Source organism: Aspergillus oryzae, chromosome 7 (genome assembly GCF_000184455.2).
Source record: "Aspergillus oryzae RIB40 DNA, chromosome 7".
NCBI classification, from domain to species: Eukaryota; Fungi; Ascomycota; class Eurotiomycetes; order Eurotiales; family Aspergillaceae; genus Aspergillus; species Aspergillus oryzae.
In genome coordinates, this window is record NC_036441.1 from 1,541,365 (window position 1) to 1,566,405 (window position 25,041).

At 49.3% G+C, this 25,041-nt stretch overlaps 4 protein-coding genes across 4 annotated transcripts; 2 read left to right on the plus strand and 2 right to left on the minus strand.

The window, feature by feature from the left end:
* Window positions 1–449: 449 nt before the first annotated feature.
* Window positions 450–4,218, minus strand: AO090011000606 (SH3 domain protein; the record flags this gene model as incomplete). The annotated part of the gene is made up of 3 exons (XM_001826162.3): window positions 450–2,290; window positions 2,352–2,447; window positions 2,511–4,218. 3 exons carry the CDS (start codon window positions 4,216–4,218, stop codon window positions 450–452), a joined length of 3,645 nt encoding a protein of 1,214 aa, XP_001826214.1.
* Window positions 4,219–5,034: 816 nt separating this feature from the next.
* AO090011000607 (Rtr1/RPAP2 family protein phosphatase) lies at window positions 5,035–6,012 on the plus strand (the record flags this gene model as incomplete). The annotated part of the gene is made up of 2 exons (XM_001826163.1): window positions 5,035–5,704; window positions 5,780–6,012. The coding sequence occupies 2 exons, from the start codon at window positions 5,035–5,037 to the stop codon at window positions 6,010–6,012; spliced, it is 903 nt and encodes a 300-aa protein (XP_001826215.1).
* Window positions 6,013–9,155: 3,143 nt separating this feature from the next.
* On the plus strand, window positions 9,156–18,338 carry tor (putative TOR pathway phosphatidylinositol 3-kinase TorA; the record flags this gene model as incomplete). The annotated part of the gene is made up of 3 exons (XM_023233028.1): window positions 9,156–9,516; window positions 11,243–17,880; window positions 17,949–18,338. The coding sequence occupies 3 exons, from the start codon at window positions 9,156–9,158 to the stop codon at window positions 18,336–18,338; spliced, it is 7,389 nt and encodes a 2,462-aa protein (XP_023093572.1).
* Window positions 18,339–19,630: 1,292 nt separating this feature from the next.
* Window positions 19,631–22,585, minus strand: AO090011000609 (sugar porter family MFS transporter; the record flags this gene model as incomplete). Its single annotated transcript, XM_023233029.1, has 4 exons — window positions 19,631–20,279; window positions 20,338–20,662; window positions 20,733–21,182; window positions 22,456–22,585. 4 exons carry the CDS (start codon window positions 22,583–22,585, stop codon window positions 19,631–19,633), a joined length of 1,554 nt encoding a protein of 517 aa, XP_023093573.1.
* Window positions 22,586–25,041: the final 2,456 nt, after the last annotated feature.

Consider the following 25,041-nt stretch of genomic DNA (forward strand, 5'->3'; position numbering starts at 1 on the left):
CCACATACACTATATTCCGTATCCGGCTTCTCATCTTGAGCTTGGAATGGCCCTAACGTACCTTAACACTAGAAAAAAAAAGAACCGAGAAATAGAAAATTTATATCATTCAATGCTACTACGGATGATGCACATGTTCAAGCACGGTGATTAACATCAATACATACATACAAAGAGCTGATAAGAACACGGAGAGTAGAGTCATTGCGCAAGTCAACCTAGTAGATTTGACTGCAGCTCATGTACCATGTGAAATTAGCATATACCAGAATCAAATCATTCACTCATCTTCTGTTCAAACATCTGCGGTTCCATATGGTTCCCTGGAGGAATTGCAAAGGGAAAGGAAATGATGAACAAACATAATGCCACCCATACTATTCCGCGCATTATTCATCAGCTAGTCCTTGCTGAAGCTAGCCACATTTTCAGTCTACTACTGCTCAACCTCATTTGCCCCAGCCAACCCAGTTGCGAGGCATTACCCGCCAGACCTTGCACTCTCCACTGCGCAAATCATTGAGTTTGAAGCTTTCCACCTTGACTTTCTTGCTTTCCCTACCCTGTTCCCATGCGCGGATCTTCTTCTTGGTGCCATCCCAGTCAACAACAATGCCGACATGGTCAGGCTTGCCGACTTCGGCACTGTATTTCTGATGCATGGTACCACGGTGGCCTTGGAAGCGTGTGTTACGGAAGCTAACGATATCACCGGCACGGATTTCGTCATTTTGCTGTACGGACGCGTTGGCCAGATTGGAATAAACTAAAGCACCGTAGGCACGTGTGCCGACAGGGTGTAGGGCATCTGTGATGGGACTGAGCAGGTGCTGAACTAGACCGAATGGAGTGCCATCTGCAACAGTTGTATTTTGGATGCCGTTCACAGCAGTGGCGATGCGGGTTCCGATTTGGAGATGTGCATTTTCGAGTTGGTCCTGGCGAGGTTGGAGAGGGGGAGCTTCATGGCGTTGCTCCAGAGTCGCATCGGAAGGATTCCGAGCATCGAAGTTCACGGTGATTATAGTTTGAGAGTAGTCGATGAATAGAATATAGACTTCTTTGGTAACCGTGCTACTTCCGCTACGATTTGCAGGGCCGGAATCTTCAAATTCGAACAGAACATCTTTCCTGTTTTGGAAGGCAGGAGGAGGATTATTCGGTTGCGCCCACCACAGCGTGTGTTCCGCCAAATCAACATCCATGGCAATGTAACCCTGATCAACAGAAGGACGGTTTATGTCCATAGACCTCCGCAGGTTGGATGGGCCTCTCGGAACATCCAAGGATGCACGATTGCTCCGTGATGTGGATGGAGGTTGAGGGGCAGCGCTAGGGGGAGGCATGCTGGGAGGTGGTGGAGGCGCCACTGAGCTACGCCTTTCGGGCGACGTAGGAACAGGAGGCAGAGGTGGTGATTGTACTGGGGATGCTTCATACATGTCGTCTGAATCATCAACATTTTCGGGCTGGGCGACGGGTGGAACTACCGATCGTCGCTCGGCAGGTACAGGTGGTGCTCTCGGGGAAGGCAACCCATGCTGGGGAGTGGTGTAACGATAAGGATCGTACTCATCATCATCACCATAAGATAGCTCCCTGTGGGGTGGGGGCGGAGGTGGAGGCGGTCCTCTAGGAGACTCCATGGAAGCTCTCCCAGCGCTTCGAGGGGGTTGAACAGGGGGTGGTGGTGGGACTGCTCTGGGTGCGGACGGAGGAGGCGGTGGCGGAAGACGGGTCTCGTGGGGACTTCGTGGTGACTGGAGAGAATGGTCATCCGTGATGGTGTCTTCGTCAATGCTTGAATCACGTCCATGAGCTTTCAATGCATCTTTGAACTTTGCCCCGGACGCAATGTCTGTATCATAGTCACCGTCATACTCCGTGACTTCGCCTTCTACTTCCTCTCCGGTTTGGCGAAGCTGTGAGGCTGCGCTGACACGACTATCAGCGGTTGATCTGCGACGGAGATCACCGGGAGGAGGTGGAGGTGGTGGCCGCGTTTGCGACGGGATGGGAGGATTTGCCGGGATGGGTGGGGGCTGGCGGCTGAATCTCTTCTCTGAAGAGAAAGTTGGTGATTTCGGGGACGTAGCATCGTAAGTCGACAAACGACGCGAGTCAACATGATCAGGAATTGGAGGCGCTGGCACCGATGGAGGAGAGGCAGACCTATCGGTTGCCGCAGCATTCAGAGACAAGTTTTGAGCATGCACGGAAAGCTCATCATCCGACTCCTCGCCCGGGTCGCCGGATGTGGAGTTCTTCACGGGAGGAGGAACTGGACGGGCTATTCAAGCAAGATTAGTATGGGCGAAGTAACACAGATAGGATGAGACATTTTAACTTACGTTCAGGCACCGGTGGAGGGGACAGGGGCTGACCCTGGGGGACAGGAGGAGGAACAGGCCGGGTTTCCAAAGGTGGAAGAGGAGGTGCTGAACGCTCTACAAAACAAACTTCGTGAGTTTTGGGAATCATAAGACATGAGATGAAACCGTTCTTCATACCTTGAGGTGCAGGTGCCCTGTCTGATGAGACAGGACGAGGAGGCTCTTCTGGAACAACCTCCTCGACATCAGGAACTTCTTCTGCAGGATGCTGTTCCGCTAAAGGAGTAGTTGGGGCCTCTTCTTCCTCCTTTTCCACAGTTGGAGGTGCTGCCGGTTTGGTAGTATTCATCCCTGGAAGAGCCATAACAGGAACAGGGGGTGCAGCAGCTGGCGAAGTCGGCTCCACGTCTCTATTGCTTCTCTCGGGTTCTGTAGTCGCCTTGGGCTTACGAGGGGCTGCACCAGGAAGAGGCATACCGCCAGGAGGACCGAAAAAGCCCATCATGCCCATTCCACCACTCATTTTTGCCATCCTTTCACGAAGTTCCATTCTGCGCTTGACCTCTGGGTCGATCTCTTCTTCTTCCTCTTCCTCCTCTTCTTCGTTGTCATCGCGCCCGTCCTTTTCACTTTCTTCTCCCTTCTGTTCCTGGGGTTGAGCCACATGGCGAGATTCAGCACGGGCACGCTCATCGTAATCTTCTTTGCTTGTAGAAGTTTCCTCCGCATCTTCAATATCAGCGGCGGCAGAGTCATCAGCGTCGTTGGCATCACTCGCCGGTTCGCGTGCAGGTGGCGGAGACATAGGTGGTTGTGGCACAGGTAAGGCATCAGGCTTCACAGTGTCAACACTAGGATCCCGCGCAGATTCCATCGAGCCTGGTCTCTCCGCACTCGGCTCCTCTGCTGGGGCGGCTCCCTCGTATGACTCTGCGCGCTTCTTCGGAGGGGGCTTCTTCGGCTTTTCTTTCTTCTGGGCAGCTTCAGCATGGCGTGCAGCTTGCTCCATTTGTTGCTTCTGAAGAAGAGCTATCCGCTCCTTCAGAGATGTCGGCTTAGGCTGGTCTTCCTCCTTATTCTCGGTGGTTTCGATCGGCGCAGGTCGACTTTCAGAAGCGGGCGGCTCACGCGAAACACTTTCCTGGACGTCTGGATCCTCCTCTCTCTTGTATATCTTGGGAGGAGCCTCCCTTGGTGGGGGCACATAGGCATTCTTGCTAGGTGGTGGGGCAACGAACGGTTTCTTGATGAAAGTATTAGAGCCCCCGGAACTCCAACCCCCTGGCTTGAAAGGTGCAACCGGAGGCGCTGCTGGTTTATTAAATGCTGCGATACGATCTCTGAATGAGGACGAGGCAGGTTTCTCAGCAACCGCAGGTGGCGGAGGCTTCGGCGAAGCCTTTGGAGCCGGCTCTCTCGCTTCGGGTGAAGACGGCTGGTAAGCTGGAGCAGGCGCCGGTTTAGGCGGGGACGCAACCTCACTGAGCGAAGGTTCTGAAGGAGGGGGAGGCGATTGGGGAGGATTGGGAACACTCCTTGGTTCATCGGCAGGAGCCTCCTCTACTTCTGGCTCCGGCGGGGGATGACTCTCAACCGGAGTCTCGACTGCAACAGGCGCAGGCGGAGGGGCGACATCGGCTTCCTTCTTTGGCCTACTTGGGCGCGTCGGTCGCGGAGGAGCCGGAGGGTCATACTTTTCCACAAAATTCTTTGGGAAGATGCCTTCTGTCTTGCTACCCGACTCGTTTGTGTATTCGCCATAGTACCACTCTGCATCTTCCTCCGCAGTGACGGTGATGATTTGGCCGATTGAAAATGTTAGGTCATCCTCGTGGCTCGACGAATACTCGAAGACCGCTTTGACCGTAAATGGTGGGCTGGACATTTGGCAAGCCGGGCCCTATCGCGGAGATGTGGGACAATATGTAAATACTGAGGGTTCGACAAATAAGCATTAATCACACCGACACAGGATCTTCGTACTTAGTGAAGCACCGACTTATGCAACCTTTCATGCAAAAGGGCATATGTAGAGGTGCTTCACGGGGAATAGGAGATTAAAGGGAGCTAGTACCAACCAAAATATGTCAGCCTGGTTGACGTACGTCACAGCATAACCTGGGGCTGGCAATGCCCTCCCAAAGGTTATGGTTCAATAGATATCACTTACTGAAGTTAGAGATATCAATTCCTGCGTGATATAACTTCAGGACAAATGCCAAGGAGGGGAAGAAACAAAGGGATGGGACATGAGAGAGGGAAGTGAAGGGGAACGAGGAGACACGGAGGTGTAAGGAACACAGACAACCGTCGTCACCTTTTGGCGGGACAAGTTGCTCCACCACGGGGCGATCAGCGGCTAATAATATTCAAAGACCTGCCACACCACGACTCACTAACTGCCCAAGTGTCAATGATTTTGGAGATTAGGTGTGTGGAGGGGTAAAGGACTCTTATGGTCACTAACGTGGCGGTCAGTATACATGATCTGGTACCATTTTTTGTATCAGTCTACCATTTAAAACGGTCCCCGTTCCTTTAGGGGGTAATTCATCCTAGGAAGTGGCATCCGTCGTCATGGGTTTGATTTGAATCTGGGGTTTGCCTCCCGACCCGGAAGCACCACCTCAATTTCACAACCGTCTTCAATGCCCAACCACTTTTCTCACCCTCTACACCATTGACAGAATTACCTTACAAAATGTCCACCAGTCGGTCCCATCTGAAGACCTCCCTTCCTTCGGCTCATGCTGCTTCCACACAGGCTCCGTCCAGCATGCGCCGTGCGCCACCAAAGTCCACTGTGTCGCTCCAGCAAAAAGGACAGCCAGCGAACAAGCCAGACGCTGATCCACGTCACCTCGCCATAGCTTTACATCATGCGCACCGTATTCAGGCCCAAAAGGATACGGAATCTCTTATCTTGGATCGCATTCTCGAACTCGTCACGTTTCCGTCTTCACCTTCAGCAGATCCTGCTTCTCCGTCACCCGAAGATGCCCAGGCTTTCAAATCAGCTTTGATACCATTCCAGCCAGCTGACTACGATAATTTGATCCAAGAGCGGAATATTGAGGGTCTCTGTGGTTACGGTTTATGTCCTCGCGAGCACCGTAAGGACGACTCTCGTGGGGCTTATCGCATAACGTGGGGTGCCAAAGGGAGTGGCCCTGGTGGCCGGGGCCGGGATATGAACATAGTTCCTCGCGAAAAGCTTGAGATGTGGTGTTCGGATGAGTGTGCTGAAAGAGCTTTGTACATACGGGTACAATTAGCCGAGGAGCCAGTATGGGAAAGGCGTGCCGATGACGCCCGGGGCAAGAATCTCCTCTTGCTTGAGGAAGGAAGAGCAACCACGCGAGGAGGGAAAGGTAAGGCGAGAAGCTCTGCCACGGTAAGGGAGGTTACTGGTCAATTGGACAATTTAGATATGAGCAGAACTCCAGGTTCGAGCAACCTGGCAGGTGACATGTCCAAACTCTCGGTTCGTGACAGTGCCCAGTCCCGTGAACTCGCCTTGGAACGCGGCGATGCAAACCCGGCATTACGGGCCGGGCGAGTAGATGTTCAGATTCAGGAGAAGGATAACCTAGCGTATGAGCACGTCACAGCACCGGAGATGCGCCCAGGGGACGACAAAGGAGGCTCTATTGAAGGCTACGTGCCTCAAGAGTTTTAAGAGAGGAAATGGAGCATTCTCTAGCATATACCATCAGAATTCTGACTTCTATAGATTGAGCGTTCACAAGTTGATGATACCCGGGCTGTCAAGTAGATACACCAGCCAAATGAAGTTCACTGTTTTAGTGAGGACGCTAGCGTTTCTTAGCATGGATAATTCTCGCTATTTCCATATGGTCAAGTGCCAGACATTGTTAAAGCGACGAATTAACTTCGCAGACATGAGGATATGCCTAGACTGTCCTCCGTACTGGTTCCTGCATTGACGTTCCATGCATCTATATGCTGTGTCTATAAATATTGGTATTACTAATACTACGAACTAACCTATTAAATGCGGAACCTACGACAGAGTACTCTGTTAGAATTAATTACCCCCTTCTTGTAAAGTCCAGAATGTAAGCGGCTGAATTGAGATTAATATTCGGTAAATAGGATACCGAACCCCGAGTTAGTCGCGACGTCATTTATTGATCGGGGGTAATGTATCAAGGAACTGCCAATCTCCACTAAGCCCGGATCGTAGCTTTGACTCATAATTGAATGTACAAATAAAGCACTCGTTGGAACTTGTTAGTATACTCGCGGCGTAAAACAACCGGACTTAATGTTGACTCCGCTAAGTCCTGGTAATCCCGCTACAAGTTGACGCAAACCATAGCCTATATTTGTCATCACCTAAGGTACTCAAATGCCCTATCATATTCAGACGATAACTGCGCTGGTGGACCAGAGTGGGGGACAAATAATGGGGTTAGGGAGGGGTACATCCCGTTCTACTCATTACTATATAAAGACAGACGTTCCTCGCTCAGCATCTGATGCTTATTGTAAAACTAAGCTTGAGATAATAACCAGACCGAATAACTTCAATAATACGACTGGCAACTGTAACCATGGTGAAAGTGCTCTTGACTGGTATGCTATGCCATCCAACTCTATGAGGAGGCCCAATTCTGACGTACATGCTAGGCGGCAGCGGATTCATCGCAGCTCATATCATCGATATCTTGCTGCAGCGTGGGTGAGTGTTATAATTTCCGACTGTCATCACCTGGGTTGAATTGAGCTGACGCTGGTCGCCCTGGTTAGATATGAGACAGTAGTGACAGTTAGATCCGAAGAAAAGGGACAAAAAATCCTTGACGCTCACCCCAGTACCCCGAAGGAGAAACTTTCGTATGTTATTGTCAAAGATGTCGCAGAAGAAGGCGCATTCGACGAAGTGAGTGCTATATTTCATCCTTTCGCACCTCTGGGTAATAGCAGTGCTAAAGCATCCTACCGTTCAGGCTGTCAAATCTAACCCACCCTTCGACTACGTCCTCCATACTGCCTCTCCTTTCCATTATAACGTTTCAGACCCAGTAAAGGACTTCCTGGACCCGGCAATCAAAGGAACAACAGGTATCTTGAAGGCAATCAAAGCCTACGCTCCGACAGTGAAACGTGTCGTGGTCACATCCTCCTTTGCTGCAATTGTCAATGTTAAGGAACACCCTAAGGTCTACAGTGAGGAAAACTGGAACCCCGTGACTTGGGAGGAAGCAATGGATCCTTCCCAAACCTACAGGGCAAGCAAGGTAAGACAACACTACTATATAGTTATTAAGACTACATATGCTGATAAGGATACGTGAAGACATTTGCAGAGAAGGCCGCCTGGGATTTTGTTGAGAAGGAGAAGCCAAACTTTGACATTGCGACGATAAATCCTCCTCTTGTTTTGGGGCCTGTTGTGCCTTATTTAAATTCCCTAGATGCCGTCAATACTTCGAACAGCCGTATTAGCAATTTGGTCCGGGGTAACAACAAGGACGGACTTCTCCCAACTGGAACGTTCCTTTGGGTAGATGTTCATGACGTTGCATTGGCCCACGTGAGAGCAATTGAGGTTTCAGAAGCAGGTGGGCAGAGATTTTTCCTTGTCTCTGGCTCTTATGCGAACAAGGACCTTGCAGATATCATCCGAGACGCATACCCTCAACTCGAGGAAAAGCTGCCTCCTAAGGATTCTGCCAGTGATATGCCAGCCAACGTCTATGGCTATAACAACAAGAAGTCCATTGAGGTGTTAGGTATCCAGTACCGGTCATTGAAGGAGTCGGTTGTCGATACAGTCAAATCATTGTTACAAGTTGGCGCATAATCCTTACAGACTATAGAGCTTGAATTGTTTCAAATACAGTGATATGATCTGATTCTATGCAAGGTCCAGGTAGCCTACCAGATGCCCTAACAAGCTCCTCAGAAATACAGTAGCAAATTAGCAATATGTTGAAGCAGCCGCTCAGCGAGAAGGCGAGCCCATCTCTCATAGTGAATGTAAATATATCGCACTCTTCCTAAGCAGAACACTACTTAGGATGTATAGAATAAGTGTATTAGTCCTGTCACTTCTAACACAATGCATCGATAAATGAGTGGATTGGAGGAACAAAAGACCAGGCTTGAACGGTAGAAGGCTGCCACATGCTTTGATTCTTTTTTCGTCCTTTTGTAGGTAGCTGCCATAGCTTTAGTTCTCCTTAATCATAAACATCAAATTTTGCTTTCCACAAACAAGTATACGAAGTATATATCAGGACTGCCTTCTATTAAGGGCAGCGTAGAGTACGAACAAGGAACAAATAATCTATTCGGCAAGGGAGTATATAGAACTGCACTTGGTGCTGCTGCGGTTGACCGGACCGTATAGGCTTGGCACGCGGCTAGTCTACGCGACCAACTTTTCTTCTCCAGCATACTCCGGAGGAAGAGCCACCAAGACGTCGCAGTTGCCCATTGAACGCCATGGCAACAGCTAGGCTATCTCCCACAGCAAATCTGCTGCGGAAGTCTCGTCTGTTCGCGCTCCCGCAAGCATTAAAACCACCTCAGGATCCGCCCACCTCAAAGGTCGTCTTTGAATCCGACACCGCAACCCTTCCTCATCCTACCCGAGCGTCCATTGTTACCCCAAGATCATCGCTAGCAAGAGGAGATTGGGGTCTCAAGAGATCGCTTCCTGCGAAATCTACGTCTGCTAAATCATCCAGGCCTGTTGTGAGGGTGAACGCTCTCGACACATTCGAACATGTTACCGACTTCGAGTCTGCGGCCGACCATACGGTGACCCTTGAGAAGTTCCAGGAACTCCATATGCCTCTCTCTTTACCTTCGAAGGTCAATTATGCGACTAGTATTGTTCCTAGGCATCAGAGCCCTTTCGAGTCGTATGTGGACAACACAGATACTAGCAAAGGCCTCGAAGAGACCGGTGCCAAACAATTTAGGCACTCCGGGCCTTGGCTGGCTGGACAGACGGAAGCCGAATTCAGTGCCTACCTGAAGAAAGTGCGGAGCAATAAGCCAGAGCTTTTGCAAAAACTCCGCCAACTCTTCTCCGAAAAGCGAACTGCTGAACGGAGAAAGCAAGCTCAAGATAACGGAGAGGATTTGGAGGCGCTTGAGCCTGTAAAGGTTACGGAAGAGGAGTTCCAGACCTACCTCAAGTCCTTACGTACAGATCCTTTCTCCCTTGGCCCCGTGGTCTTCGAGCTATTGGACCTGCCCTCGCCCCCAGCCGTACCGAGCGACCGAATTGGCCACAAATACTACCAATCACCTGGAACCAAGTTGTCTTCAGCAGAATACGCCGTATCCGGTCCTCCGAAGACACACCCTTCTGCTGGACTGTCATACACACGGTCACATGCTTTGATCTACAACCACCCCAAATTTGGTCCTCAGGCATATCAGCGTCCAGTGGAGGCCCGTATCTTGCGACCAAAGGGTAGGTTCAAGGGCAGAACCTCCAAGGCTATTGCGGGTGTTGGCGGTATTGCTGTGGAGGACTTAAATGCCATGACTTTCGTGGAACAGGGCTCTCCCCCGGGCCTGGCCTACTTTGACGTATCCATCCCTGGTGGTGCCAAGTACTGGGTCACTCCTATCCGGGCTTCGGTTGATTCAGAGGGTAGAATTGGCTTGGCATCTTACAGAGCAAGTGCCACTGCTAAAGCTCCCTACAACATTGAGGATTACAAGAAACCCTCTCTGACAACCATTTCCGATGTTGCTCGTGGCGATCAGCGTGTCGTCCCGAGGCTGGACAGGCACAAGCCACGTTTTAGGCCTTCGGGTGAACCACAGCATACCACGGAGGACATCGCCAAAAATCTGATGAAGACTCTTAGCTCCTCATAAGAAAGTACCCCAACTATTTCCATTTTATTGCATGGTTTTGGGCAGAGAGAACAGTTGGTTGTACGATTAGACCATTGGACGATAAATGTAAAACTATTTCTGTGCCTCTTTGATTTGTGTTATAAAGCATGTTATTAGTATTATATTCTTTCTGTGAAAATTTAAATTCTCAAGAAATTCTCAAATCAATTCTTACAACCTTGAATTGTAACACGGCGATCCATACTCCACGGGTTGCCATTGCTTACTATTTAGTCACCCACCATTGCACGAGACAGGAAAGTTCCTCATGTAAGGGCTTTGTGCATCGTAAACTAAGACGACGTCTCATGACACCTTAGCATGTGATCTTAAGGAATGTCGGGCACCAAAATCCCGCAGCTGCGTATGTGTAAGTATCTTTAATGAATTGCAAGGCTGGCAAAAGACGTGGACGAGGTGAAACGAGCACAATAGGCGTCGGCTCCGTACATGTCATGAGGGAACGATAATTACTAGAGAGAACGCCGGTGGGGGCAGTGCAGTATATCTAGATAGATGCAATAAGTACAGGTAGACCTGGATATATCCAATGGTATATCTGATTCCAAAGAATGGAGGTATTTGACGGTATACAGTCGCAACAATTATCCGAACTAAGTGCTGCATAAATAAGGCGCAGCGGCAGGCAAGCCAAGAAGATGCCCCAGGCCAGAAGCGGCTTGGCCCGTGCATCATCCGGGAGGCCCTCAAACCGCACCTCCCACATCATTCACGCCGCTCATCAACTGCTCTATATCTTATGCTCAACTCGTGTCATCGTACATGCCCTAGAGGTTGACTTCAAATGTCCACCCTGGGGTGTGCTACGCAAATATGGCGCAAGCAGGTCCTATTACGGACGTCACTCAACGTCTCTTCGTCGAGTTGAAGTCTAAGAATGAAGAAACGCGGGCGAGAGCTGCTTACGAGCTTTACGATAATGTCCTTGCTATCTCACGAGGTAACACCTGACTCCTGGCCATATCTTGGGGATGCTAATACCGTTATCCTCACCATAGATTGGCCTCCGGAGAAATTTCTTGAATTTTACAATGCCGTCAGCCAGCGCATTGCACAACTTGTTGTCACAGGCAGCGACGCACATGAACGAATCGGTGGCCTACTAGCGCTGGATCGCCTGATAGATTTCGATGGAGTAGATGCTGCCCAGAAGACTACCCGATTTGCCAGTTATCTGCGAAGCGCTCTGCGCAGCAACGATAATGGAGTGTTGGAATACGCTGCCAAAGCTCTGGGCCGTTTGGCTAAACCGGGCGGAGCTCTTACTGCGGAGCTTGTTGAGAGTGAAATACAATCGGCTTTAGAGTGGCTTCAGTCTGAAAGACAAGAGAGTCGACGCGTTGCTGCCGTACTTGTTATCCGCGAACTTGCCAAAGGGTCGCCAACACTTTTGTACGGCTTTGTCCCCCAAATCTTCGAGCTCATCTGGGTTGCACTCAGGGATCCGAAAGTTGTTATCCGAGAAACAGCCTCCGAGGCAGTCAGGGAATGCTTCGAGATTATCGCTGCAAGAGACTCTCAGGTTCGAAAGTCGTGGTTCGCGCGGATTTATGAAGAAGCACTCCAGGGCTTGAAGTCCAACAATGTAGATTGGATTCACGGGTCACTACTAGTCCTCAAAGAGCTCCTTCTCAAGGGTGCAATGTTTATGAATGAACATTACAGGAATGCTTGTGAGATTGTTCTTCGTCTCAAAGATCATCGTGACCAAAAGATTCGCGCACAGGTCGTTTTGACAATCCCTATCCTTGCTTGCTATGCCCCAGTTGACTTCACAGAGACGTATCTTCATAGATTTATGGTCTACCTTCAAGCACAGCTGAAGAGGGACAAGGAGCGCAATGAGGCATTCATTGCTATAGGAAAGATTGCGAACGCTGTCGGCGTGGCCATTGCGCAATACCTTGATGGGATCATCGTTTATATCAGAGAAGGCCTGGCCATGAAAGCAAGAAATCGCGCCGGTGTTAATGAAGCGCCAATGTTCGAGTGCATCAGCATGTTGTCATTAGCTGTAGGACCGGCGCTTAACAACTACATGGAATCGTTGCTAGATCCAATCTTTGCGTGCGGGCTAAGCGAATCATTAACTCAGGCGCTTTTTGATATGGCACATTTTATCCCACAAATCAAGCCTACTATCCAAGAAAAGCTTTTGGATATGTTGAGTCTGATTCTTAAAGGAGCCCCGTTCCGGCCTTTGGGTTGCCCAGAGAGCAGATTGCCCCCTATTCCATCATTTGCGAAAGACTTCGCCCCCCAAGAGTTGCATTCAGATGCAGAGATAGCACTAGCACTTCACACTCTGGGAAGCTTCGATTTCTCTGGTCACATTCTTAACGAGTTTGTTCGCGATGTCGCCATCAACTATGTTGAGAATGACAACTCTGAAATTCGGAAAGCTTCAGCACTTACATGCTGTCAGCTATTTGTCCACGATCCAATTATCAATCAGACTAGTAGTCACTCAATACAGGTTGTTAGTGAAGTCATTGACAAGCTTCTGACGGTTGGTGTCGGCGATCCTGATTCAGAGATCCGGCGCACAGTTTTGTGGTCATTGGATCGCAAATTCGACCGCCATCTTGCACGGCCAGAGAATATTCGTTGTTTGTTCCTTGCGGTTAATGATGAAGTATTTTCTGTCAGAGAAGCTGCCATCTGCATCATTGGGCGCCTCTCAAGTGTGAATCCGGCCTACGTATTCCCGCCTCTTCGAAAACTACTGGTCAATCTTCTGACGGGGCTTGGATTTGCCAGCACGGCTCGCCAAAAAGAAGAGAGTGCTCAGCTTATCAGCTTGTTTGTCTCAAATGCGACAAAACTCATCAGGTCATATGTCGATCCTATGGTGACCACCTTGCTCCCAAAAGCCACTGACACTAACCCCGGTGTCGCTTCGACCACTTTAAAAGCTATCGGTGAACTTGCAAATGTCGGGGGAGGCGAGATGAAGTTGTACCTGCCACAGCTGATGCCTGTCATATTGGATTCGTTGCAGGACCTCTCTTCCCATGCCAAGCGGGAGGCAGCCTTGCGTACGCTGGGTCAGCTAGCCAGCAACTCTGGATACGTTATTGACCCGTATCTTGAGTACCCTCATCTCCTTGCTGTGCTTATCAATATAATCAAGACGGAACAAACGGGGTCTCTGCGGAAGGAGACAATCAAATTGCTAGGTATTCTTGGCGCTTTGGATCCGTACAAGTACCAGCAAATAAGTGAAACTGCACCAGATATTCACCATATCAATGAAGTCCAAACTGTCTCCGACGTCGCTTTGATTATGCAAGGGCTCACTCCTTCCAATGAAGAGTACTACCCGACAGTGGTCATCAACACCTTGATGCAGAATATACTTCGCGAAAACTCCCTCGCCCAATACCATTCAGCGGTTATTGATGCTATCGTCACTATCTTCAAAACTTTGGGATTGAAGTGCGTGCCATTTTTGGGACAAATAATCCCTGGCTTTATAGCCGTAATAAGAGGATCGCCCCCTAGCCGTTTGGAGTCGTACTTTAACCAGATGGCGATATTGGTCAATATTGTGAGGCAGCACATTCGGGCCTTCCTTCCGGAGATTATTGAAGTTGTTCGCGATTTCTGGGATGCATCATATCAAGTTCAAGCCACGATATTATTGCTTGTGGAGGCCATTGCCAAGTCTTTAGAAGGTGAATTCAAGAAATACATGGCGGGCCTCATTCCCATGATGTTGGATACCCTCGAGAAGGACAACACACCACGTCGACAGCCTTCAGAAAGGATACTTCACACTTTCCTCATCTTTGGCACCAGTGGGGAGGAGTATATGCATTTAATTGTTCCCTCTATTGTGCGCCTTTTCGACAGAACTCAAAACCCACAGAGCATTCGGAAGACCGCCATCGATAGTCTGACGAAACTATCACGGCAAGTCAATGTATCTGACTTTGCGTCTTTGATGGTCCATTCCTTGTCCCGTGTTGTTGCGGGCAACGATCGAATGTTGCGACAGGCCGCTATGGACTGTATTTGTGCTCTCATTTTCCAGTTGGGCCAGGATTTCAGTCACTACATCCATCTTCTGAACAAGGTTTTGAAACGTCACCAGATCACTCATGTCAATTATCATATTCTGGTGACGAAATTACAGAAAGGAGACTCACTTCCGCAGGATCTTAACCCTGATGAGAATTATGCAGCCCTGGCGGATGATACTAACTTTGCCGAGATCGGCCAGAAGAAGATGGTTGTCAACCAGCAGCACTTGAAGAATGCCTGGGATGCCTCTCAAAAGTCGACACGTGAGGACTGGCAGGAGTGGATACGACGATTCAGTGTGGAACTTTTGAAGGAGTCTCCTTCTCCAGCCCTGCGTGCATGCGCCAGTCTAGCTGGCATTTACCAGCCATTGGCCAAAGATCTGTTCAATGCTGCCTTCGTATCCTGCTGGACTGAGTTGTATGACCAATACCAGGAAGAGCTTGTTCGGTCGATCGAAAAGGCGCTCACGTCACCTAATATCCCTCCTGAAATCTTGCAGGTTTTGCTCAACCTCGCTGAGTTTATGGAGCACGACGACAAAGCTCTCCCCATCGACATCCGCACACTTGGCAAATACGCTGCCAAGTGTCACGCATTTGCTAAAGCTCTCCACTATAAAGAACTTGAGTTCGAACAGGATCAAAATTCGGGTGCAGTTGAGGCTCTGATTACCATCAACAACCAGCTTCAACAATCTGATGCTGCCATTGGTATTCTTCGGAAAGCCCAAGCTTATCGGGATGTGGAACTTAAGGAAACCTGGTTCGAAAAGCTTCAGCGCTGGGAGGAGGCCCTTGCTGCCTACAAGAGACGTGAGAAGATAGACCCGGATTCCTTTGGCGTCACAATGGGCAAAATGCGCTGTCTGCACGCCCTTGGTGAGTGGAAAATATTATCTGATCTCGCCCAAGAGAAGTGGAATCAGGCCTCATTAGAACATCGGAGAGCCATTGCTCCTCTCGCTGCTGCGGCTGCATGGGGTCGTGGTCAATGGGAATTGATGGATTCCTACCTGGGTGTTATGAAAGAACAGTCACCCGACAGGTCATTCTTTGGTGCCATTCTTGCCATTCATCGGAACCAGTTCGAGGAGGCAACGATGTATATCGAGAAAGCGCGGAATGGACTTGACACCGAACTTTCAGCCTTGCTTGGTGAATCATATAACCGTGCTTACAATGTCGTCGTCCGCGTTCAGATGCTCGCTGAACTCGAGGAAATCATTACTTACAAGCAGAACATCGGTGATCCAGAGAAGCAGGATTCTATGCGCCAAACATGGAACAAACGGTTACTTGGCTGCCAACAAAATGTTGAAGTATGGCAGCGTATGCTCAAGGTTAGAGCACTTGTCACCTCCCCTCGAGAAAACCTTGACATGTGGATTAAATTCGCCAATCTTTGTCGCAAATCCAATCGAATGGGACTTGCTGAGCGGTCTCTGGCATCTCTGGAAACCGTTGTTTCTGACAACAATGGTACCCGGGCTGTAGCTCCTCCAGAGGTCACATATGCTCGCCTAAAGTTCAGCTGGGCTACTGGGCGGCAGCGTGAAGCTCTTCAGATGCTTAAGGAGTTCACTACAAGTCTCACCGAAGACTTCACGAGATTCAATGCTCTCATGATCTCTCAGTCAGAGCATAATGGCATTAATGGCGTTAACGGCATCCAAGATACAAACCATGGAGATATAATGGGTCTACGAGAGCGTATTGGGGATGTGGCCAAGTTCAGAAGGCTCCTTGCTAAGAGCTACCTTAGACAGGGGGAGTGGCAGACTTCTCTACAAAAAGGAGATTGGAAACCGGAGCACGTCCGAGAGGTCCTCAACGCATACTCTGCCGCTACGAAATACAACCGTGATTCTTACAAAGCTTGGCATTCGTGGGCATTGGCCAACTTTGAAGTCGTTACAACAATCGCAAGCCAAGCTAGCAAAGATGGCGCGACATTGGCCATGGTTCCTGGGCACATTGTAACAGAGCATGTGATACCAGCTATTCGTGGTTTCCTCAGGTCCATATCCTTGTCGTCAACCTCATCTTTGCAAGATACCCTGAGGTTACTTACCCTCTGGTTTACTCACGGTGGCGATCAGGAAGTAAATGCCGTTGTTACAGAAGGTTTCACGGCGGTGAATATCGACACCTGGCTCGCGGTAACACCGCAACTCATAGCACGAATTAATCAACCGAATATTCGGGTCCGAAGCGCTGTCCATCGACTACTTGCTGAGGTCGGTAAGGTTCATCCTCAGGCGCTGGTGTATCCATTGACTGTTGCGATGAAATCAAACGTTGCCCGACGGTCGCAGTCTGCAAGTAGCATCATGGACAGTATGCGGCAACATAGTGCAAAACTGGTCGAACAAGCTGATCTTGTAAGTCATGAATTGATTCGGGTTGCCGTTCTATGGCACGAGCTCTGGCACGAAGGATTGGAAGAAGCTTCCCGCCTCTATTTCGGTGACCACAATGTCGAAGGAATGTTTGCAACTCTAGCACCACTCCATGAAATGCTTGATAAGGGGGCCGAAACGTTACGCGAAGTATCCTTCGCACAGGCGTTTGGTCGTGACCTTGCAGAGGCAAAGCATTACTGCATGCTATACCGTGAGACCGAAGAGATTGGTGACCTGAACCAAGCTTGGGATCTCTACTACACCGTGTTCCGGAAGATAAGCAGACAGCTTCCGCAATTGTCTACACTTGACTTGAAATATGTCTCTCCTAAACTTAAAGACTGTGTCGACCTTGATCTTGCTGTTCCGGGCACCTACCAGAGTGGCCGACCGATCATCCGTATCATGAGCTTCGATCCTATACTTCATGTCCTTCAAACCAAGAAACGACCACGCAGAATGACCCTGAAAGGTAGCGATGGTAATTCATACATGTACGCACTTAAGGGACATGAAGATATTAGACAAGATGAGCGAGTCATGCAGCTCTTTGGCCTCGTGAATACGCTCCTTGACAATGACAGTGAGAGCTTTAAACGCCATCTTTCAGTGCAACGATTCCCAGCCATTCCATTGTCTCAGAGCTCTGGTATCCTAGGCTGGGTCTCGAACAGTGACACTCTACACGCATTGATCAAAGAATACCGTGAGAGCCGCCGAATTCTCCTGAACATTGAACACCGCATCATGTTGCAGATGGCGCCAGATTATGACAACCTTACTCTCATGCAGAAAGTGGAAGTCTTTGGATATGCTATGGATAACACCACAGGAAAAGATCTGTACCGGGTCTTGTGGCTCAAGAGTAAAAGCTCAGAAGCGTGGCTGGAGCGACGAACAAACTACACTCGGTCCCTTGGTGTTATGTCAATGGTGGGTTACATTCTTGGTCTGGGTGATCGTCATCCGTCCAATCTTCTTTTGGACCGAATTACTGGAAGAGTGGTTCACATTGATTTTGGTGACTGCTTCGAAGTTGCAATGCATCGGGAGAAATATCCCGAAAGAGTTCCGTTCCGGTTGACTCGTATGTTGACCTTTGCCATGGAAGTCAGCAACATTGAAGGAAGCTACCGGATCACGTGTGAGGCTGTCATGCGTGTCTTGAGAGAGAACAAAGACTCTCTGATGGCTGTTCTGGAAGCTGTAAGTTCTCAAAATCGACCCTCATATTGGCTCTATCGATATTTCGAATCTAACACTTTTTCTTGCAGTTTATTCATGATCCTTTGATCAACTGGCGCCTAGGAATCCGTGAGTCGCCAGACAGGATGCCATTCTCATCAGAGCGCCGGCAATCGATTATTGGTAATATCAACTCTGAACAGGGTGTCCAACCCAGCAACTTCTCCCGTCACCGACGGCCATCTATTCTTGAAGGTGGCATTCTTGATGCTCAGGAAGGCATACCTAATGAAGCCCGTGAAGCACAGAACGCACGCGCCCTACAAGTGCTGGCGAGGGTCAAGGAGAAGCTAACGGGCCGAGATTTCAAGCCCAGTGAGGAGCTCAATGTCAGTGATCAGGTTGACAAACTCCTTGCGCAGGCAACTAGCGTTGAAAATATTTGTCAGCACTGGATTGGATGGTGCAGTTTCTGGTGATCAATCAGCATTGTTTTTCTCTGCGGTCTATGTCTTCAGGAGTATGACGGCGTAAGTTGCGATATGACGGATTTTGCCTGGCACGGTTTGTTTTATGTTTGACGTTCTTTTTCGCCTGTAGAATTATTCTGTCCTATTGATTCCCGTTGCTATACTACGGATATGGGCAGTCGGGAGCCGTGTTCATAATAATAACATCTGACGTTTTACGCGACGATCCACTGTACAGTAGGCTTAACATAATATGCCTACCGCCTAGCTCCGAAATATACTAAATCTGAACCTTGAACATCAGGCCTCGCTCTGAAGACGAACCGAACCCGACTGAACAAAGTCTGCCGAAAAGTGCTCCGTAAATACCGAGCCGCTACTGCCAAGCGCCGACTACAAACACCTTAGTTTTATCTTCCCACTCGATTGTATTGCTCCACAATCGGGTTTCGAGGCGAAAGAGGAATAATGTACGATATAACAGACTAGTCATGTGGATGCCCTTTAGTTCGGGACCAGTCAGGGAGTCGGTGCCTCCGACGTCCCACGGACCGAGTAAAACAGAGTGCCCAAAGCAACTGGATACAAGTGAACATACCTAGCGGCGGCGTTTTCAAGATATGATTGGAGAGTCGCCACTCCCCGTAATAGCTTCAACTTAGATAGCGGCGGCGAATGTCCAATCAAGGGCCAAAAACGCCGCCGGCCCACTTCTTAGCTTAATATCTTGATTGAATCTTGAATCTCGAATCATCCTCCGGCGCGGGGAACGGGGGTCTGGGGCCCCAGAATGGCAGATATTCTCGGTAATCGATCGATAATTGACTAATTACAGTGCGCGGGATTTTAATCCATGTCTTAACGTAGTCATGCCATACCCGGAACTGGTGTGAAGGAGGTAGGGTTTCGGCTTTTCCGGGCTATCAAAACCGGGTGAGTGCTTAGCCTGGTTGGTTCGGGATTCCCGAAGTAATACTAAACTTTTCCCAGCTTACATTTTTAAATGAAGTAGAAAGTTTGGATGTAGCTAGTAGTTGTTTTTGGTTTATTAGTTGGTGTGCTCGGCGTAGAGCTGACCGAATTGGTGGTGGTGATGCTGGGGGTGGTGGTTATTACAGGATTGTGTAGATGAGTAAATGACGCATGTAGATACAGATGTAGTTTGTTTTAGATGCTGCTTGGGAGAAAATGGGTAAACTGAGGAGACTGTCTGTTCTTTATTGACTAGTTATCATATAACGTACATTGCAGAGCCATTGTAATCTGATATAGGTGTACAGTAGTAGATCGAAAGAACTGGTTTACACCTGCGACTTGTTCTCGCCAAACTCCACATGGTCTGTCAATGCTCTTTCCTTCTCCATCGCAGCAGCAGCTCCTTCTGGGTCCTGCAATGCATGTGGCACGATCTGGTCCCCGAAGAGCTCGTCCATCTGCTCCAGTGTACGGCCCTTAGTTTCTGGGTAGAAGAACCAGTAGCACACGAATGCGATGAGGTTCAGCACGAAAAAGAGATAGAAATACTTGAAGCCGACAGAGTCAAGCGCGTTTGGTGAGAACTGGGCAAAGACCAAGTTTACTGTCCAATTAGTGAAAGTTGTAATCGCATTACCCAAGGCTCGGACCTCAACAGGGAAGATCTCGGCAGGGTAGACCCAAGAGATGATACCCAATGGTGTGTAGAAAAAGCTGAAGACAAAGTTCATGGCCACCATTGAGCGCAGCTGGTTAGTATTGCTCTGATCCATGTATTGTGCTTGCACTGCGTTGACCAGTAATGCCGCCGCAAGGCCAGCAGCCGATACGAGCAAAGGTCTAATACGACCAACTTTATCCAGAAGATAGAGTCCGATAGTACAGTAGACAACTGAAAGGGCTCCACTGATACCGATGATCATAAGGGAGGTATGGTTGTCAATGCCTAGAATGTTATAGATCGTCGGGCCATAGCTAGACCACTGTCAATTACTGCATCTTTACTTATGATAGAGGTTGCTGGGTGCCTTACTAGTTGATAACGTTGGTGCCAGATAGGGGACCAAAAGCTTGAACACCGCAACCAAGCAGTAGTCGACGACGCCAAGAAGGCTTTGAAATGATGGACCTCCAGGTAATCTCGCCCATCGCACGGTCAGCCAAGATAACATCACGGATCTCTTGAAATTCCAGCTCAATCAACTCGGGATCTTTCCCCTTACGGAGGCTCATGAGCACTTGTCTCGCCTCTTCTTGACGATCCTTCTCCATAAGCCATCTGGGAGACTCGTTGAGGAACCAGATGCCCACCACCAGGATTATACCCGGGATGCATTGAAATGCCAAAGGGAAGCGCCCTAAGGAGTTGCTTGCTTAGTATTCTCCCAAGGAAATAAAAAAGATTAAAAAACATGGGATCAGCCTTACATGAGAATTCTGTGGTGTTGAAAGAGCAACCATATCCTAGCCACTGCGCTACGAGATAGCCCCAACTCAGCATCCACTGTAGTAAGCCGGATAAAGAAGCACGCCATTGAGGCTCAGAGAGCTCCGAGGCATACATGGGGATAGTAGCAGTAAGCATGCCGACTGCTACTCCCGCAATGAATCGGCCTACAATCAACATCGACATAGCCACAGCGCCGGCTTGGATAGCACATCCCAGACAGGAAATTATGGCACCGACCAAGATGGAGTACTTTCGACCAATCTTATCAGCGAAAACCATATTAACCATTGTTCCTGCGATAGCACCACCCTGGAATGAAGACACCACTCCACCGGTTACCGTGCCACTAGGGTTGCCGAAGTAATCCTTGAATGTGGCCAAGGATATAGTCGAAGTGATGATACCGCTATCATAGCCGAAGAGGAACCCTGTATTACTCTTTGATCAGCAACATGATAATAGCACAAGTCAAGGGACCCAGAAGTACCTCCTACGGCCAGGAAGAGAGCCGAGAATACTGTTTGTGCATGCCCCATGTCTGATGCTGTGACCGGTATACAGTAGCAAGCGTTTGTCAGTCGTGCATCTTGAACACCAAGAAGAGGCCCAAGACCAGACTACTTAAACCCGCCGTTCACTTGAAGACAACCAACCCCAGACCGGGGGAGAGTCCGCGGGGAAACTACGGACAACATTGAACCGAGCTAAAACTATGGAGAGAGACGCGGCGTGGCACCGGCCAGGGACTAGAGATGGGCTAGCGGGACCCGTCGCAACCGTATTTCACTCCCGAAAATGGAGCCCCTCCGAGGGCCTAGAAGAGATAATTTACGCCGTCAGGACGCCATCATAATGCTAGTTCGGTAAGAAAGAGCCCAACGGCATCCCTGCTGTTCTTGAAAAAATATTTTGAAGGTCTGCAATCATTCGGCAAATCCATCGGTGTTACTTGTGCCGAGTAAGACACCAGCAACGGCCGGCATAGTTCGTGTCCACCTTGAATTATTTTACAAGGCGTGGCCTCGCACAGAATTTGTATCACCCTTGGATCAAGACGTTTGTTTGGGCAGCACCTGCTTACCGACATCATGGAATTTACTCGCTGCGGTATCCATGGCTTCCACGAAGTCATCGGTATAGACACCGATGAGATTAGATTCTTCTGGGCTTTGCACGCCGACAAAGAGTATGCCAGACAGACTGCCTATCGGGTAGTTGTATCTACCGACCGTGATAATTTGCAATCGCAAGGTGTGTGCTGGGACTCTGGACGTGTTGAGAGTGATGCTCAGAGAAACATCAAATGCACTCCCAACCAGCCTTTCCAGTCGACCACTTTCCATTACTGGAAAGTGACTGTATGGGACGAAAATGACATCCCCTGCGAAAGCCCCGTGAACGAGTTCTATACCTCATATCCGCGCTCATCGGGGCTGTTACCACCGTACAGCATGAATCAAACATATGTAAGCATACCTAGTCGTCATTAGCTTGACCTGAGATATTTACTGATTTGCGACAGATGCCACACAGTAGTCTCATATTCCGTACTTGGTTTGAGGACGAGCCCAACCGATGGAAGGCAGTTTGGGTGGGTGATGGTGGAGACAAGCCCATCTATTTAAGAAAGTCTATCCAGCTTGCTCGACAGCCCTCTCGAGTCGTTGTATTCGCATCGGGACTGGGACATTTCAATCTCACCGTCAATGGGAAGGCGGCATCTGATCATGTTCTTGATCCTGGCTGGACAAACTACCACAGATCTGTTCAGTACGTCGGCTACGACTTGACTTCTCAATGGCAACAAGGGGAGAACGTCCTTGGGGCTCATGTTGGAAACGGCTTCTACGCAGGTGATCAGGGCGACCGTTTCTTTTGGCCCACGTATGAGGATAATACTTTCGTTCGATATGGAAACGAACTATGCTTCTTCGCTGAGGTTCACCTGCATTATGCCGATGGTTCCCACGAGACCATAGTGTCAGATCCTACGTGGAAGGTGAGGAAAAGTGCCACCACTCTTGCCAATATTTATGCCTCAGAGAACCTGGATCGACGATTGTACCCCACTGGTTGGGATTCTCCTGGATTTGATGATGCAGACTGGTCGCCAGCAAAGCCTTTGACTGGTCCGAGAGGCAAGCTGAGCTACCAGAGCCAGCCCCCCGTAGTCCTACATAACACATTTCACCCTATCAAACGCCAGGTCACACGCCCTGGTGTCATCGTTTATGACCTAGGGCAGAACTCGAGCATCATGGTGCAACTAGAGGTCAGTGGACCATCTGCGTCAGAAGTCATCGTTCGATGCGCCGAAACCCTTGGTGATAATGGAGAAGTCTTTATGCCCGATCCCCTATTTAAAGAATTCGAGCATAACGTATACTCGAAGATTATTCTTACTGGCGAAGGCCGTGAGACTTGGACTCCTGACTTCTGCTTCACAAGTGCCCGGTATGTCCAAGTGGAGGGGGTCTCCGACTCCGACAGCGATAACCTTCCCACTATTCATTCTCTAAGTGCTCAGCATGTCTCATCAGCTGCACGGCAGCTTGGGCATCTCAAAACCGATAAAGAAGACGTCAACGCACTTATCAACGCTTGTTATTGGACCTTCGCCAGCAACATCTTTAGCTACCATACCGATTGCCCACAGATTGAGAAATTCGGATGGCTAGAGGTCACATCGCTTCTTGCGCCTGCCACGCAGTACATCCGTGACATGGAAGCAGTCTACACCAAGATTTTGGACGATATCATCGATGCTCAGGAGCCGAATGGCCTTGTACCTACAATGGCACCGGAGATTCGGTACATGTGTGGCCCTCTCCATGACACTATTACCTGGGGCTGTGCGGTGTGCTTCCTTCCCGAGCTGATCAAGCGCTACTACGGGTCCACTCACGTATACTCTAAGATATATCAGCCTTGTGTACGATATATGGAGTATATGAAAACCAAGGAGCGGAAAGGCGGTCTGATTGAGCATGGACTGGGCGACTGGGGCTATGATATAGCCTTTGGTAATCACCAAGCAAACATTGAAACTGCGGTTTACTATCGCTGTCTCTGCAACGTGGCGATGATGGCAAAGGAGCTGGGATTTACCGAGGATGTTGCCTTGTATGAGGCCTGGGCTGCACGCATCTACGATGTTTACAATTCTCACCTTCTTGTTTCCGATAAGACCGAATATCCCTATGCCTTTTATACTTCTCTGGACAATCCTGGTGTCCATGACCGCACTATGGTTAACCAGGCGCTTGCGCTGCAGTTTGGCCTGGTGCCCGCAGAGTACCGCTCTGATGTCATCCAAGCATTTGTTGCTGCTGTAGAGGAGTCGGGTCCGAGGATCCGTGCTGGAGAAATTGGGCTGAAATACGTCTGGAGCACATTTGCCGAGGCCGAAGTAGATCGCCCCGACCTTGTCCTCGCCATGGCCAGGCAAGAGGAACATCCAAGTTACATGCGATTCATTCGGCGCGGCGAGACCACACTCTCAGAGTTTTGGCAGGACGCTTGCCGGTCCAAGTGTCACGATATGCTTGGGACGATCTATGAATGGTTTTATGCTGCGGTGCTTGGTGTACAGCCTATCGGCGATGCGTACCGCACATGGACCTTGCGGCCACCATTTCGAAGCGAGTTCGACTTTGTTGAAGGAGAAGTCGATTGCCCGTACGGCTTGATTCGGGTATGCTTTGATCGTAAAAAGACTGAGGGCACGAGTGCCCAGCTAGAAGTCACAGTTCCAACCAGCACCGTCTGTACGTTACAGCTACCTTCCAATGGCAGTTTGGCACAGATTCAGAGGAATGGAGGGCAAGAGTTAAAGAAGGTAACCGGATCAGAAGTGACCCTGATGCCTGGTGTATATAAATGTGTGATATGGCCTTGAGCGACTGGCATGTGAATCTAAGGCACAGACAGAGTGTATAGGAATGTCTTCAGTTTTTCGATACAGCATTGATGATAGAATATAGCAATGACCAATATAGACCTGACCAAGTTTTTATCCTTACCCCAGATTTTTTTTTGGTTGTTTTTTCCTTCGTATTTTATCTGCAGAGTGGAGAAGGGCTGTTACTACGTAGTAGTAACCTCGAAACAGTTCGCAGATCAATCAGCTGAAAAATAACCGAGGTCACGAGCGACCCCGGAATCCAACTCGTGCTTCTCCATCTTCCCTTTCCTTCCCCAGTCTCCGTCTATCGCTCCCAGAAGCATCTCACAATGTATATCTAAATACATGTGCCCTTAGACTTTTTGAAGGTCATTTGATGCATT